We start from the raw sequence: 13,967 nt of genomic DNA on the forward strand, positions 1-13,967 counted from the left end.
GACATGGCTACAACACAGCATTTGTTGTCTTGTGCACACCTTGGGGAGCTGGGATTTTAACAAGCCCCTTGGTACACACAGGTCCAACCTTGAATGTGAAAGAAAACAGGAGTGCCATGTAGCTAAGGATGCAGAGAGGATCAATCTTCATCTCGCTTAATGCAAGATCCTCTATGAAAAGCCAGGCATTATGCAGCAGCAGCAGCAGCAGACCTGTTTTTTTTATAAGCAGATTGCAGGCTCCTTGGGACATGGAATACCCTGGCTGCCCCCCACCCCACCCCACTTGTATTGGCCAGCAGACGGGAAGGGCCAGTGCAGGGCTAGATAAGGAGGAATGCCTGGAGGGAGGAGAGGGAGAAGAAACCCACGCTGTGCCTGGTGCTTTAAATGTTTGGCCTGGCTTTGGAGGGAGAACACGTGACTTTCTGCTTGAGGAAGCAGCCGCTGCTCTGGCAGCTTCCAGCGGGAGATGGAGGAGGAGGTTGTGGGGGAAGGGAAGTGGAAGGGAAGGGGGGTTGTTTAGAAACAGAGATTGCTGCAAGCCAGGGAAGTAGATTCGAGCAGACAACAGGTAGGGGGTAATGAGGGAATCTGAGAGGTTAGGGTCTCAGGGGTCCAATGTCAGATTAGGCGGAGGCTCCTGTGTGCTGGGAGATATACAGTAATGGCCCATGCCCACTGGAGGAAATTGACCCACACTCAGGGTCAGGCTGGTGTGTCACTGGGAGATGGAGCAGTTGGACATTACCTGGCTACTAGCATTACCTCAGTGTGGGGTGCAGCACCCCTCTAAGAGTGAGGTATAAATTCTCAGGCAGTCAAGCCACTTCCCTGTCAGTTATGGGAGGTCATTAGTGAAGCCTCTCTGGCAAATTAGGCCTCTGCTGTGAAGGGTTTCCCCCAAAAAACCATGGGCTGTGTGGGTGCAGCACAGCAGGCTCCCTACTGAAAGCAGCCTAACTTTTCAGTGACGCCCACACAATCTGCTTGATTGTGTCACAGGCTGCTGAAGCAGAAGAGGAGCCACGGGCAACAATTGTTCCAAAAGGAAAGGGGCTGGAAAGGGAGTTGAGCATGGTCATGTCAAACACATCTTTGAAGAAAACCTACTGGGTAAGCTGTTTGACCCCACCCCACCACTCATGGCATTTAGAGAGATAACATTAGACAAAGAGTTCTGATAATGGAACAGACAGTCTGCAGAGAATCAGTACCCATCCTTGATGCTTTATGGAGGATGGCCATCAGCTCCCTCTTAGCAGCAGTCTTGAATACTTAATGCATTCCTCAGTTATCAGACACACCCAGTCCCAGATCTCAGCCTTCCTGACTGGCACCTGTCTTTTACCAAACACTAATGGGATGGGTCCCTGCTTGGCTTTACATTTCACAACTATGGCAACTTATGTGCAAGTGTTTTAAAAGCTCTGGAGCAATGGTTGTGGGGCAAAATACTATATTGAGGAGCACCCAGAATTTACAAAACTCTCTAGTTCTGGAGCAACTCCCAGGCTTATCAGGAAATTTTCACTCTGATAGCACAGTAAGACCCATGTTGGCACAGAGCTGAACGCCTGCCAGCTAGATCAATTTATTTATGTATTAAACTTGTTGGTTGATTTTTTTAAAAGGAAATGCAAACTCAAAGCAACTTGCAATATAATACAAAAATTAAAACCAATAAAAATCTATGTTAATGAGCCAGCTAGTTCTCCTCTTCCCCTACTCCAACTCCAACTCAAAAGCACTTAGCAAAGAGGAGAGACCCAACAACCATGTAGTCTCAACAGTTTCTCCAAAAAGAGCAGTTGCAGGGCAATAGTCAGTCCCTCCCGTCCCCCCAAAATAGCAACTTCCTCATCCCCCTTCTTGGGCCGCACAAGTCAAGCCAGAAGTGGTCACAACCACAGCAACTCTGGAGGCAATGCTCAACCTCACCAGACTGGAGTGAACCCCAATAAACCACATCCTTGAGCACTGTCAGGCTATGAATTACTGGAATTAGTGATCCTAAAAACGGAAGAGACGTTTGCACAGAACCCTGTAGAGGCGGAAGAAGCGCACAACTTCGCGCGCTGCAAAGCAACATCCCTTGAGGATATCGGCACCCCACCGCTGAATACAACCCCCCACAGGACGACCCTCCGCCCCACAACCGAACACCCCTGAAGAGCAGTACCCGCGCAGCCACTGCTGTCACAGAGCACAGGTCCCTCCCACAACTATTTTTGTAATGTTGATCTAGCTATCCTAGCCCGACCCCCCCCCCCATTCCCAGCATTCCTCTTAACTGCACAGTGCCCCACTCCCAGCCCCGGAGACCCTCCCCCATCACAGGAGCAACTCCAACAGGCATTCACCTCAGCGCTGGGCACACCACGCCAGCCCCCCCCCCCGCCCCCCACTCTCTGGCCAGATACCAGCTATACCAGTGGCAAGCAAAATGCCCTACCGCAAACGCGCGCGCGCGCGCAGATCCCGAGCCAACGCCAGGTTCCCCCACAGCCCCGCGCCTCATGCTCGGCTGAAACCCCGCCATCCCCAAAACTGCTCCCCCTGCTTGGGAGGGGAGGGGAGGGGAGGGAGGAGGTTTCTGCGCGGTTGTTTTCCGTCTGGTTGCAGAGGGGCCCGGGCAGGGGAAGGGAGGCAGGAGCTTCCCCCAGGCTTCGAGAAGGATGTCCGCCCCACCGCTCCCTCCTCTCTCCCCTCGCCCTGCTTCCCCGAGCGCTCGCACTCACCTGGGCACGCACAGCCCACTGACATCTTCACATGCCCGGCCTGGCGCAGGGGAGGTGCGACGTGCCCGCTCGGCGGGGCCCTGGCATCCGCCGCCCTGAGAGAGACCCCGGCCGAGCCCTTGGGCAAGGCCGCCCCCCGATCGCGGGGCCTCCCCGCCGGGAAGCGCAGCAGCCGCAGCAAGCGGAGCGGCGGCGGCGGCGGCGGCAGCAGCAGCAGCAGCCCGATCCCGCGTCTCTCGGCGAGTCCAGGGCTGGGCTACGCTGCGTTCCGGCCTCGCCGTGCGCGTAGACGCGGCGCTCCGATCGGCTCCGAATCCCGATCCCGGGGGCTGATTAATATGCTAATTGCGCGGCGGAGGGGGAGGAGAGCGAGCGCGAGCTTGTCAAAGTGACCTGAGCCGAGCGCCGAGCCGCGACAGGGAGGGAAGGGGAGGGGCAGGCGGGCGAGCGAGCGGGCGGGGGGAGGGGCAGCCATGTGACGCAGATGGGGAAGAACACACCAATCTCTGCCACAGCAGCCACCCTGGGCGGGCTCGCGCGGGGAGGGGAGGGGAGCCGAGGCAGGCGCGCGCACTTGCCTGCGCGCTCGCCTCTCTCTGTGTATTCTCGTGTGGTGGCATGTGCTGGCATGTTTTGCAAGCGTGCATATACATGTGTGCGCGCCGGGGGTGCAAAAGCACGGGATCACGTGCGTTGCGTGTATCTTGCTTAGGCGCGAACTTGCGGCTGGGGCTGAATCGTTCCAAAATCAGAAGGATCCTCGGGAGCCGACCATTCCCTCTCTCCCCTTGCACCAAGGCTGGATTCCTTCCCCGACCAAATCCCTGCTGCAGATGGCCCAGCCTCTTGCACCGATACTCCCCACGTTCCCCGATTTCTCAAACCATTTGTCTCCATTGCCCTGCCCTGGATGCCCTGTGTAGTTTCGCTTGCTGCAAAGCCTGCCTGCCACCTACCCTGCAAGGCCTGCTAATGAGGTGTGTGGGGACCGGCCACGATGACTCAGTGGCGAAGAAGGAAAGGCACTCTGCAATGCTCGGCGGCGACACTTTTCTTGTATCGTTACTTTACATTTCCCAGGGCTCACTAAGCCCTGGTTGTTGTTACGTTTCAGAGCTGAGTCTGGGTTAGATCTGCCACATCAAAAAACCAAACCAAGCAACACAAAATTCCCTCCCCTCCCTTTACCTGTATTCCAAAGTAATTATTCCTGGATGGAAAATGCAACCTAAATGGTTCTTCCCACAAGTTATAAGCATGACATCTTGTTCTTTATTATCAAAGAAAAACCACATCCTCCTACTTTAAAAGCAATCTTTGTGAAAAATTAAAATTAAAAAATTGTTCCAGAGGCAGTTGCTCAGGAGTAGCACTCATTGTCTGAAACCTCCACATATTTTTCCCTGTACATGATAAATATAAGATGTCCCTTCAAAATTCCTATATATCTATCATGTTTCTGATGCTCTTTCCTGAATCTTCCATTTTTTCCTTTGCATCATATTCAGCATTAAGCAGTCAAATCAGTGTTAAGCAGAGCAGGACTAATACTGTGTCTTGGCTATAATGTTTCTACTAAGGCAACACAAAATGGCTTTCGCCTTTTTATGACAGTGCCTCCTATAAAGTACAGTAGTTTGTGATCTGCTGTAATGCCTGTATTCTTTATCTGCAAAGCTATAGCCCAGCCAGTCTTTTCCTATATCGTATTTATACTGTATTCTTGTTGAATTTCCTACTGCAATTTACAATCCAGTTCTTCAAATTATTTGCCTCATTTATAACCCATTTTCCTTCACGGACAAAGCAGCATACATTGTTATCCCCACAACAACCCTGGAAGGTAGGTTAGACTGAAATAGCCCTATAGTTCTCAGTGTGCTTCACAGCTGAGTGAAGATTTCAACATGAGTCTCTCCAGTTCTAATCAAAGTGACCACTATACTACGCTGACTCTCATTCAGTTATAAATAATAACTTCAGTTTTAATTTATTTTAATATATATTAATTTGATTTTCATATTGGTTACTTGAAGAATTAGACCTATATTTGCAGCCTCAACCTCTTTCGACTTTTGGTCCTCTGCATAATTTATATGAATACCCTTATCACATCTTAAATGGATTAAGAGAAATAGACCACAAAAAAATAGAGAGCAGAATTTGAGCTCCAATATCTTTTCAAATGCGATGACTCTGTCTTGGAACAATTAAGTTAAAAATAAATAATAGCAATTAATGGACCTAGCTTAGCCATGTTCATTAATTTTAGTGGAACTATTCTGAGTAAAACTATTGTTATATACAGTACTCAATTAATTTCTCTTGGCACTAAAGAACCATCAACAGCGCTCCACAAATACAAGCATAGGGTGGCATTCAACTATGTTGTACTGTACTCTGAGTGGACTCAGCTGAAATTAATGGGCCTAACTTGGAACTGTAGAACTGTAGAATTGGAAGGGACACCGAGGGTCATCCAGTCCAACCCTGTGCAATGTGGGAATTCTGCCCACAGCTATCCCTGGGTGGGCTGGAACCACCAACCTTTTTGGTTAACAGCCAGACACACTGACTCATTGCAGTACAGGACATAGCTGCCAACCTTCCCTTTTTTTGTGAGAAATTCCCTTATTCCAGCACCGTTTCCCGTTGCTATCCCGGATTGTTAGATATCCTGTAGACTGTCCCTGGGACAGGTGAGGCTGCTGATCCCTTATTTTCAAATCTGAAAGTTCACAGCTGTGCTACAGGAGTGTCCAATTAATTTCAGTGGGCTTTTTCTAAGTAAAACCTAGCTGAATACCACCCATAGCGGGGCAAAACTTCTAGTAGATATCATATGGCTCTCAGGCACACTTAAAGGTAAAGGTAAAGGTACCCTTGACCGTTAGGTCCAGTCGTGGACGACTCTGGGGTTGCAGTGCTCATTTCACTTTACTGGCCGAGGGAGCCGGCGTACAGCTTCCGGGTCAGCATGACTAAGCTTCTTCTGGCAAACCAGAGCAGCACACGGAAACGCCGTTTACCTTCCCGCCTGAGCAGTACCTACCGTATTTATCTACTTGCAGTTTGACGTGTTTTCAAACTGCTAGGTGGGCAGGAGCAGGGACCGAACAACGGGAGCTCACCCAGTCGTGGGGATTCGAACTGCCGACCTTCCGATCGACAAGCCCTAGGCTCAGTAGTTTAGACCACAGCGCCACCAGCAATTTATCTTTAGAAATTAAGCCTGTTAAACCACTTCTGACCATGTCAAGACTGCATGTAGATAATACACAATAACACAATCAATATTAGCTCCCTGCTGGATACTTTGAAGTCTGCTTTTAAGATACAGGAAAGCAGAGCCTGCCTCAGCTTGCTTGTATGCACTGAGTACCTTATATTAGGCCACAAACAGCATGTGCTCATTTGGTCATCTCCACACTGCTCCCCACAGCCCAATTCCAGCAATGTGTCAATGTGTACTAGGGTAAAAAAACAGGTTATTTTTAATTAGTACATGGCAGTATTTCTCCTTAGCTGTACTTTTAAAATACAGAATTCTAAATGTTGACAGCACCTCTTTATACATATTGGTATTATCTGCATTATCAGATTTGTCCAGCTTTTATTTGCTTTTCCCCCTAGTTTCACCATAGGTTTTCCTGGTCCTTTCTTTTCATTCATGCCACTTTAGAAGGAACTCTATAAAAACCTAGCTTATTTCCTCCCCCAGCTTTATATAAAAATTAAATATCTACTCTTTGATTAATTATTAAGTTGAACTGATGGTGCCCCTATCTATGTGTGATGGCAGAATTCTCAAATTTTCTGCTTAGGAAGATGTCATGCAACCAGTGAAGAAGAAGAAAAAATTAGGTGAATTCCAAGTACTGCATATTCATGGTATTCAGTGATATCTCTTGACACAGTTTATCCCCCAAAGGTAGGGTGGAATAGTTTTGTGTGATTGCTATAAAGGAGTGGGTGGGAATCATGTTTTACATTACAGTGGTACCTCGGGTTACATACACTTCAGGTTACATACGCTTCAGGTTACAGACTCCGCTAACCCAGAAATAGTGCTTCAGGTTAAGAACTTTGCTTCAGGATGAGAACAGAAATCGTGCAGCAGCGGCGCAGTGGCAGCGGGAGGCTCCATTAGCTAAAGTGGTGCTTCAGGTTAACAACAGTTTCAAGTTAAGTACGGACCTCCCGAACGAATTAAGTACTTAACCCAAGGCACCACTGTATTTTTATTCACCATATTGTACTTTCCTTTAGGTGTATACAAATCCACAAACTTATCATTTATTTTAATAACTTCCCAGCAATGGGAACCATGAGAACAAGCAAGTGTAGTGGTTAGAGGCATGTTGCCAGCATTTGGCCTATGGGCATGCATGTGCCTGCAGATGACATCCCCAGTGATCCAGGGATAACCAATATTTATTTTATTGGGGAGCACAACATTCTGTTACAGAAAAATCTGGGGTTGCCTTTAACAGCTCAACTCTCCATCAAGGGACTCCACTTGTCCCCTAAGTCCATTATCAGTCAGAGAAGAATGGATGGAGGCAGGAGGCAGTGAAAGCAAGGCGGATCTTTATTTACCTGTTGCAACAGAATTCTTCGCCCCCTTTGGTAGGTGGTGAGGACCCAGAACTTTCCAATAACTTTCAAAGGCTTTAGAAACTGCCCAGCCCCTTAGCCAGGGGGCACCCAAAAAGCTTCATACACTTGCCACCAAAAGAGGAGGTCTACAACAGAAATTTGAGTGTGACTTGTCTCCTGTCTGTCAAGATACCTGATAATATTTTACTGGTTGCATTACCTGGCCAGCCTGGGCCATTCTTTTGAGATGGTAAATACCTTAGTTCCTGAATCCAGGTCACAGACCTACCCTATTCATATACATAATATGATTTAAAGGATTTGTAAGTGAAAAGAACTATTGGGGGAGGTTTTTTTTTCAAATATACTTCTTTCAGCTGAGGAAATATTTGGGGTCATTAGGAAAAATAATATGGCTTTGGGATTGTCCAGTGTGCTAAAGTAAAGTGCCTATTTTTTCAGGGAAATATTTCCTAATTTTAAAGGTGAAGGGTTGCTTTTGTGTGGAATATGGCCCACTATGTGTATACACCTTAAAATTATTGTAACAGTTCTCCAGAGGGTTGGGACAATCTGATCTCTTAACAGATGGCCAAGCTCTTTAATAAATTAGCTTTTACCTAGCAGCAAGGACTTCACAGATATGGAGCACATAAAAAGACTTCACAGATATGGAGTTGGGGAAGGGATATGAGGAGCAAACCTGCTTCCTGAAAACCTCTTACAAGAGGCAGGCTGTTAGCGAAATGTGCATTCAGATTGATTTATTCTTTTTATTGCAAGAGAATGACATTAAACAAAACTAGAGGAGATAGGCTGGGGATAAGTGGTCACTTAATTATCACCAAAAAGAGAGCAAAAGGTGGTGCAGATTTATTTAAATTTTCACATGTGTTGATCAGAATGAGGCAAAAGCTGAGGGTGGAACAGAAGAGACCCTGGCTTTCAGTAAGTTGGTGCTCTGAAAGACACTGACCCTCTAGCCTAAAAGCAATTTGTATTTTGATAATTATTTATGATAATGGTGGTAGTGATAATTCCTACTAGAAGCCTTCCAAAGGATAATAGATAACCTGTTCCTAGACGTTGAATCTAAAAGAACAAAGAGAAAGGAAGTACAGTGGTACCTCGGTTTACATACGCTTCAGGTTACATATGCTTCAGGTTACAGACTCCGCTAACCCAGAAATAGTGCTTCAGGTTAAGAACTTTGCTTCAGGATGAGAACAGAAGTTGTGCTCTGGCGGCGTGGCAGCAGCGGGAGGCCCCATTAGATAAAATGGTGCTTCAGGTTAAGAACAGTTTCAGGTTAAGAACAGACCTCCGGAACGAATTAAGTACTTAACCCGAGGTACCACTGTAATACCGAAAGGATACAGAACGCATTCACCAAAAGGGGGGAGCACTTACTAATAAAATCTGATAATGACAAGAAGCTTCACATTCTGATGCTCATTCTAGCCAGTGCAAATGAAACAGAGTTGTCATATATTTCTGTCAATACAAATAGATGAAGTATAATTAAAAGCCTTTAAAATGTACAGTCTGACATCAATAACACAGTACCACTAAACTGTAGCAGGCAACAGAGCTAAGAGGTGAAAACTTGAATATTTATCCAAAACAGAAACTTTAAAATAATAGCCACATTGCTCAATAGATGTAATGTCTTCCAGTTAGGGAGCTGCAACTTTCTTCAGTATCATTCCTTTTCAATGTAATTTCCTGAGAATATTCAGAACAATTTAAGATGCCTTACAGAAATTAATGAGGCTACTGGTGCAGGAACCAAGTCTTTCGGCTCATGGCTTTTGGTTTCAGACTCCGAAATTTAGGACAGTGCCAGCATCCTTGCCTTGAACATGTGTGTGCAATAGAATATAGTCTTTTAATATTAGTATTCTTAAAGAGGAGGGTAGGGGGAAATCTACAGAGGCTGGCAGGCAGGGAGGGCAGGAGAAGATGCCAGGAGCCATATGAAGAGAGAGGATCAGGAAAGCATCTATGGAGAAATCACTTAAGAGACCTTCTAGATTCCATATAGCCACCCAAAGAGTTTGTGAGAAAGTCTGGAGCTCGGTACATTCCAGGAGAATTGCTCCCATTCTCCTGAATAACATACAGTACTGTTTTTTGGAGAGACTGGTAGCTTATTTGTAAAGAGGATCGCTGTGATTCTTTTTCAGTTTGTCTACTTTTGACTTCAACCACCCCTCCCCAAACCATGTGTTTTAATTAAAAGGAAAGCTTATGTTAACCATGTTGTCTTGATTAACTAGTTTGTGGAACCATTCCCTTGGTGCCGGACACAGCTCCAGTCCCTAGTGAGGGGAAATTAATCAGGTCCAGGGGTGGGAAGTTGGCTGGGATGTTTTTCCCACTTGAGGCAAAACTGAAGATGCTGCTCCCACCTCACTCCTCTTCTGCAGCCTGACTGGGGTGACTGGAGGTGGTCTGGGAAAGTCCTGGTTCGCTGAATGAGGGGAAAGGGGTGGAGTGGGGTGGGAATGTGCACAGCAGGCTGGCAGTGGCAGGTAGAATCATAGAACTGTAGAGTTGGGACTCTGAGGGTCATCTAGTCCAACCAAATATGTAGGAATCTCAACCAAATAATTGATAACACTCCTTTCTTTCATTCATCGTATTATGCCCAGCTGTAGCACTAAGCTAACTGTATGCTTCATCCCACACACCCCAACCCACCACTGTCTTACAATCCAGTGTCATCCCAAGGTCACTGAGGCTATTTTGCATTGTCCATGTCAAGGGCATGTTGAAAGTTAAATCCCTGTTTCTGTCTATGTGTGATGTTACTTGGGGTTAAGGAAAGATGTAGGTTTTATTCAGGGCTTTTTTTTATACGGGAACCTGCTGTGTCCAAACATCTCACATATGCACACACCTCTCAAGAGTGAATTCCCAAATTCATCAAAAGGCAATAGAAGCCTTGTAGGCAAGTATTTTCCATAGTGAGCATTATATGACAGCACATGGAATAAGGGCGTTTTCGTAGCTGGGTCATTTTGGGATAACCACCCCTAAATCTTGCAAAGTCATCATGCCATCACAAGGCATCTGGCTCCCTACAGTGGCTTTGGGCACTCTAAGATTCTGCTACTGGTGCCCCAATGGCAATCAACAGTTCCTCAGTCCTATAGCCATGTCTGGGCAGAAAGTGCAAATGTGCCACTCATAGGCTGAATTATGAAAAAACATCTGAAGCATGTGGGTAGCTGGCATTTTGCCCAAGCAGCAGCTGCCTAAGGTGAGCTGCATCCTGTTCACCCAGGCATTTTAGGGCTGAAAAAAGCTGTTCTTCTTGTGCTCTGGAGCTTCCTTTAGAAGCAAGTGCAAAATTTTACAACCAGAGTCTTTACCTACGGTATATGATACACAGGGACTGTTTTGCACTTCTGCTGCAAACTAATTGCAGGAGAGTTATTCTGAACACATGCACCAATCCACACTCTTGCGTGTTGGATAATTCACACCACATTTCAACCAGTGTGCTGTGGCACCCTGGGGTGCCTTGAATGATGGTCAGGGGTATCGCAGGCAACACTGGCCTCTATCCCTCTTTCCTTCCCTTCCTCCTTTGATGCCCTCTCACATCTCTGCCTCCTGTTTGTGTGGCTGTTTGTTGCAGCAGAACCACCCCTGAAACAGCCTTATCTCTGGTGCCTGCCAGTCTTCCTAATTTTGAGCCACAGAGTGTGATTACTGTGGTAAGAATTTGGCTTCTACGCCACCTGTTTGTTACCGAGGTGAGGGAGCACCTTTTAAATAAAACACAGAACCAAAAGAATTACAGCAAGTGTCAGCATATTCAGTTAGGGACCTGATTTATTTACTATTGCAATAGCACAGTTACTCAGCAGAACCAGTTCAAAAAGTGTGCCCAGAGACAAATCAGAACAAAACATATATACAGTAGTTCAAACACAGCAAACAAAGCATCATACAACATCAAGCAGCCTTCTGCATACATCAAGAAAGTTTACAGGTCATGAGAAATAAAACACACATGGCTCCATACAGGTAACTTCACCTCCACAATTACCTTTTGGGTGCTCCTAACTGCTCAGGCCATTTGGGTCTCAAATGTGCTACTTTATCACTGTTTCCTTAGCAACCCAGCCTTTGACAGGGTTGTTGACATTCCTGTCCCTATCTGTTCCTTGAAACCCCTAAGGGATGATGGGGCTAACTCACAACAGACATAGGAAAACATCCTGCCTTTTGTGCCACTTTCAGGGTCAGGAAAGATGGAATGCAGCGGAGGAGGGAGGCATGAGAGTCACAAAATGCTGGCATGCAGGAATCATTAATGGATGCATTCGAGCCAAAGGTTAAATGCAATTATTATTGAAACATTTTTTAAAAAACACAAACCTACACCCTGGGTCAAGGGACGCGGGTGGCGCTGTGGGTTCAACCACAGAGCCTAGGGCTTGCCGATCAGAAGGTCGGCGGTTCGAATCCCCGTGACGGGGTGAGCTCCTGTTGCTCGGTCTCTGCTCCTGCCAACCTAGCAGTTTGAAAGCACGTCAAAGTGCAAGTAGATAAATAGGTACCGCTCCAGCGGGAAGGTAAACGGCGTTTCTGTGTGCTGCTCTGGTTCGCCAGAAACGGCTTAGTCATGCTGGCCACATGACCCGGAAGCTGTATGCCAGCTCCCTCAGCCAATAAAGCGAGATGAGCACTGGAACCCCAGAGTCATTTGCGACTGGACCTAATGGTCAGGGGTCCCTTTACCTTTACCTTTACCTTTACACCCTGGGTCTCTAATTCGTACATCATTACTGAGGCCAATCACCAGGCTTAGGCAGATTTACATGTACGGGTAATTAATTCATCTTGTTATAGAAAAGAAAAGGGGGTTGGCTTTTAAAGCCCAACTCTCCATCAAGGGATTCAGTATCCCCTACTTATGTTATCTGTGAGAGAAAATTGAATGGAGAAAGGAACCAGCAGAAGGAAAACAAGGAAGATCTTAAGATAACTGATAATGTTTCACTGATTGCATTACCTGGCCAGCCTGGGCCATTCTTTTGAGATGGTAAATACCTTCTTTCTTGAATCCAGGTCACAGGCCTACCCTATTCATATACAAAATATGCCCTTAAAACAAAATTAGAAAGGTTTGCAATTGAAAAGAACTATTGGGGGAGGTTTTTCCAAGATGCTTCCTTCTGCAGAGCAAATATTTGGGGTCATTAAGTGTCCAGGTGGCTTCAGGATTGCTCTCCCATACTATTTCAGACATGTATTTATATATGTGTGTTTACCTCGTGCACTTATGAACATTCATTTTATTTATGATACCTTACAGAATTCTTATAACAATATAATCCGGTCTCAAGCCTTTTACTGCTGTAAAAATCAAGACCAGCAGTTTAAATGGGAACCCACCAACAACTTGGTAACCAATACAATTCATTTAGGAATGGGGTAAAGCAAAGCAGGCCATCTAGTTTCTTCTAGTATCTGCTGGCTGATTTTTAAGAAATAATATTTAATAATAAAAAAAATGAAATGAAGTTTCTGAACTTTCTTTAATGGTAGCTCCCATCAGGTAGCATTATAATACTCTACCCTAGATTTTAAACAGTGTGTGTGTATAACTGAGGCCATGTCTGCTTTCCGCACACAAACATATAGAATAGTGCTGTTGTATGTGGCCTCACTCTGGCACTGGACTGGACTTTTATCTGCAGCCAGCTGGGACATGGGTGGCGCTGTGGTCTAAACCATGGAGCCTCTCGGGCTTGCCGATCAAAGGTCGGCTGTTCAAATCCCCACGACGGAGTGAGCTCCCGTTGCTTGGTCCCAGCTCCTGCCAACCTAGCAGTTTGAAAGCAAGCCAAAAAGTGCAAGTAGATAAATAGGTACTGCTCCAGTGGGAAGGTAAACAGCGTTTCTGTGCACTGCTCTGGTTTCAGTGTTCTGTTGTGCCAGAAGCAGCTTAGTCATGCTGACCACATGACCCGGAAAAACTGTCTGCGGACAAACGCCAGCTCCCACCTGTAACGCGAGATGAGCGCCACAACTCCAGAGTTGTCTGCAACTGGACTTAACTGTCAGGGGTCCTTTACCTTTTACTGTAATGTGTTCTGCATGGGGCTTTATTTAAAGATGGTCCAGAAGTTTCAGCTGTTGCAGAATACAGCCACCCAATTGCTTGCAGGGACAAGGTGGTTGGAAATTCAAATCCTGTATCAGTTGCACTAGTTGCCAGTGTGTTTCCAGGCCCAATTTAAAGGGCTGGTGATTGCCTTTAAAGTGGCAGAAACCTTGCAAAAAGTATATCTGAAGGACTGCCTGCACCTCTATGAACTGTCCAGGTCCTAAGAAAGAGTGCAGAGGTCCTGCCCAAGAGGCCCATCCTTAACATTTATCAGCTTAGCAGGCGCAAGAGATAAGGGCTTGTCTGTGTCATCCCATCCTTATGAAATACCTGGCTGTGGCATACCTCAGGTTCCCTTCCTCATGCTGAGTCAGACCTTAGGTCTGTGTTGAACCAAAGGCGAACTGTTTTGGAAGCTCTGCAACACCATCTTGGTAGTCAAGATAACCCCACAATTAAGTGGTAGTTGTTGTAGCAATGAGCTCATATATGTTTATATT

General features: G+C 46.3%; 1 protein-coding gene across 2 annotated transcripts in view; it reads right to left on the reverse strand.

Annotated features, from left to right (window-relative positions):
* Positions 1–3,130, reverse strand: part of LDB1 (LIM domain binding 1) — a 61,020-nt gene extending 57,890 nt beyond the window's left edge. The window contains exon 1 of one of the 2 annotated variants that reach the window (XM_079977483.1): positions 2,742–3,130. In XM_079977483.1, coding sequence (XP_079833609.1) covers positions 2,742–2,766 — 25 coding nt within the window. In that variant the 5' untranslated portion in view covers positions 2,767–3,130. The remainder of the gene's footprint in view (positions 1–2,741) is intronic. The other variant, XM_079977482.1, reaches the window with a different exon arrangement.
* Between the last annotated feature and the right edge of the window lie 10,837 nt (positions 3,131–13,967).

This window comes from Podarcis cretensis, assembly GCF_951804945.1.
Source record: "Podarcis cretensis genome assembly, chromosome: 5".
Taxonomy (NCBI): Eukaryota; Metazoa; Chordata; class Lepidosauria; order Squamata; family Lacertidae; genus Podarcis; species Podarcis cretensis.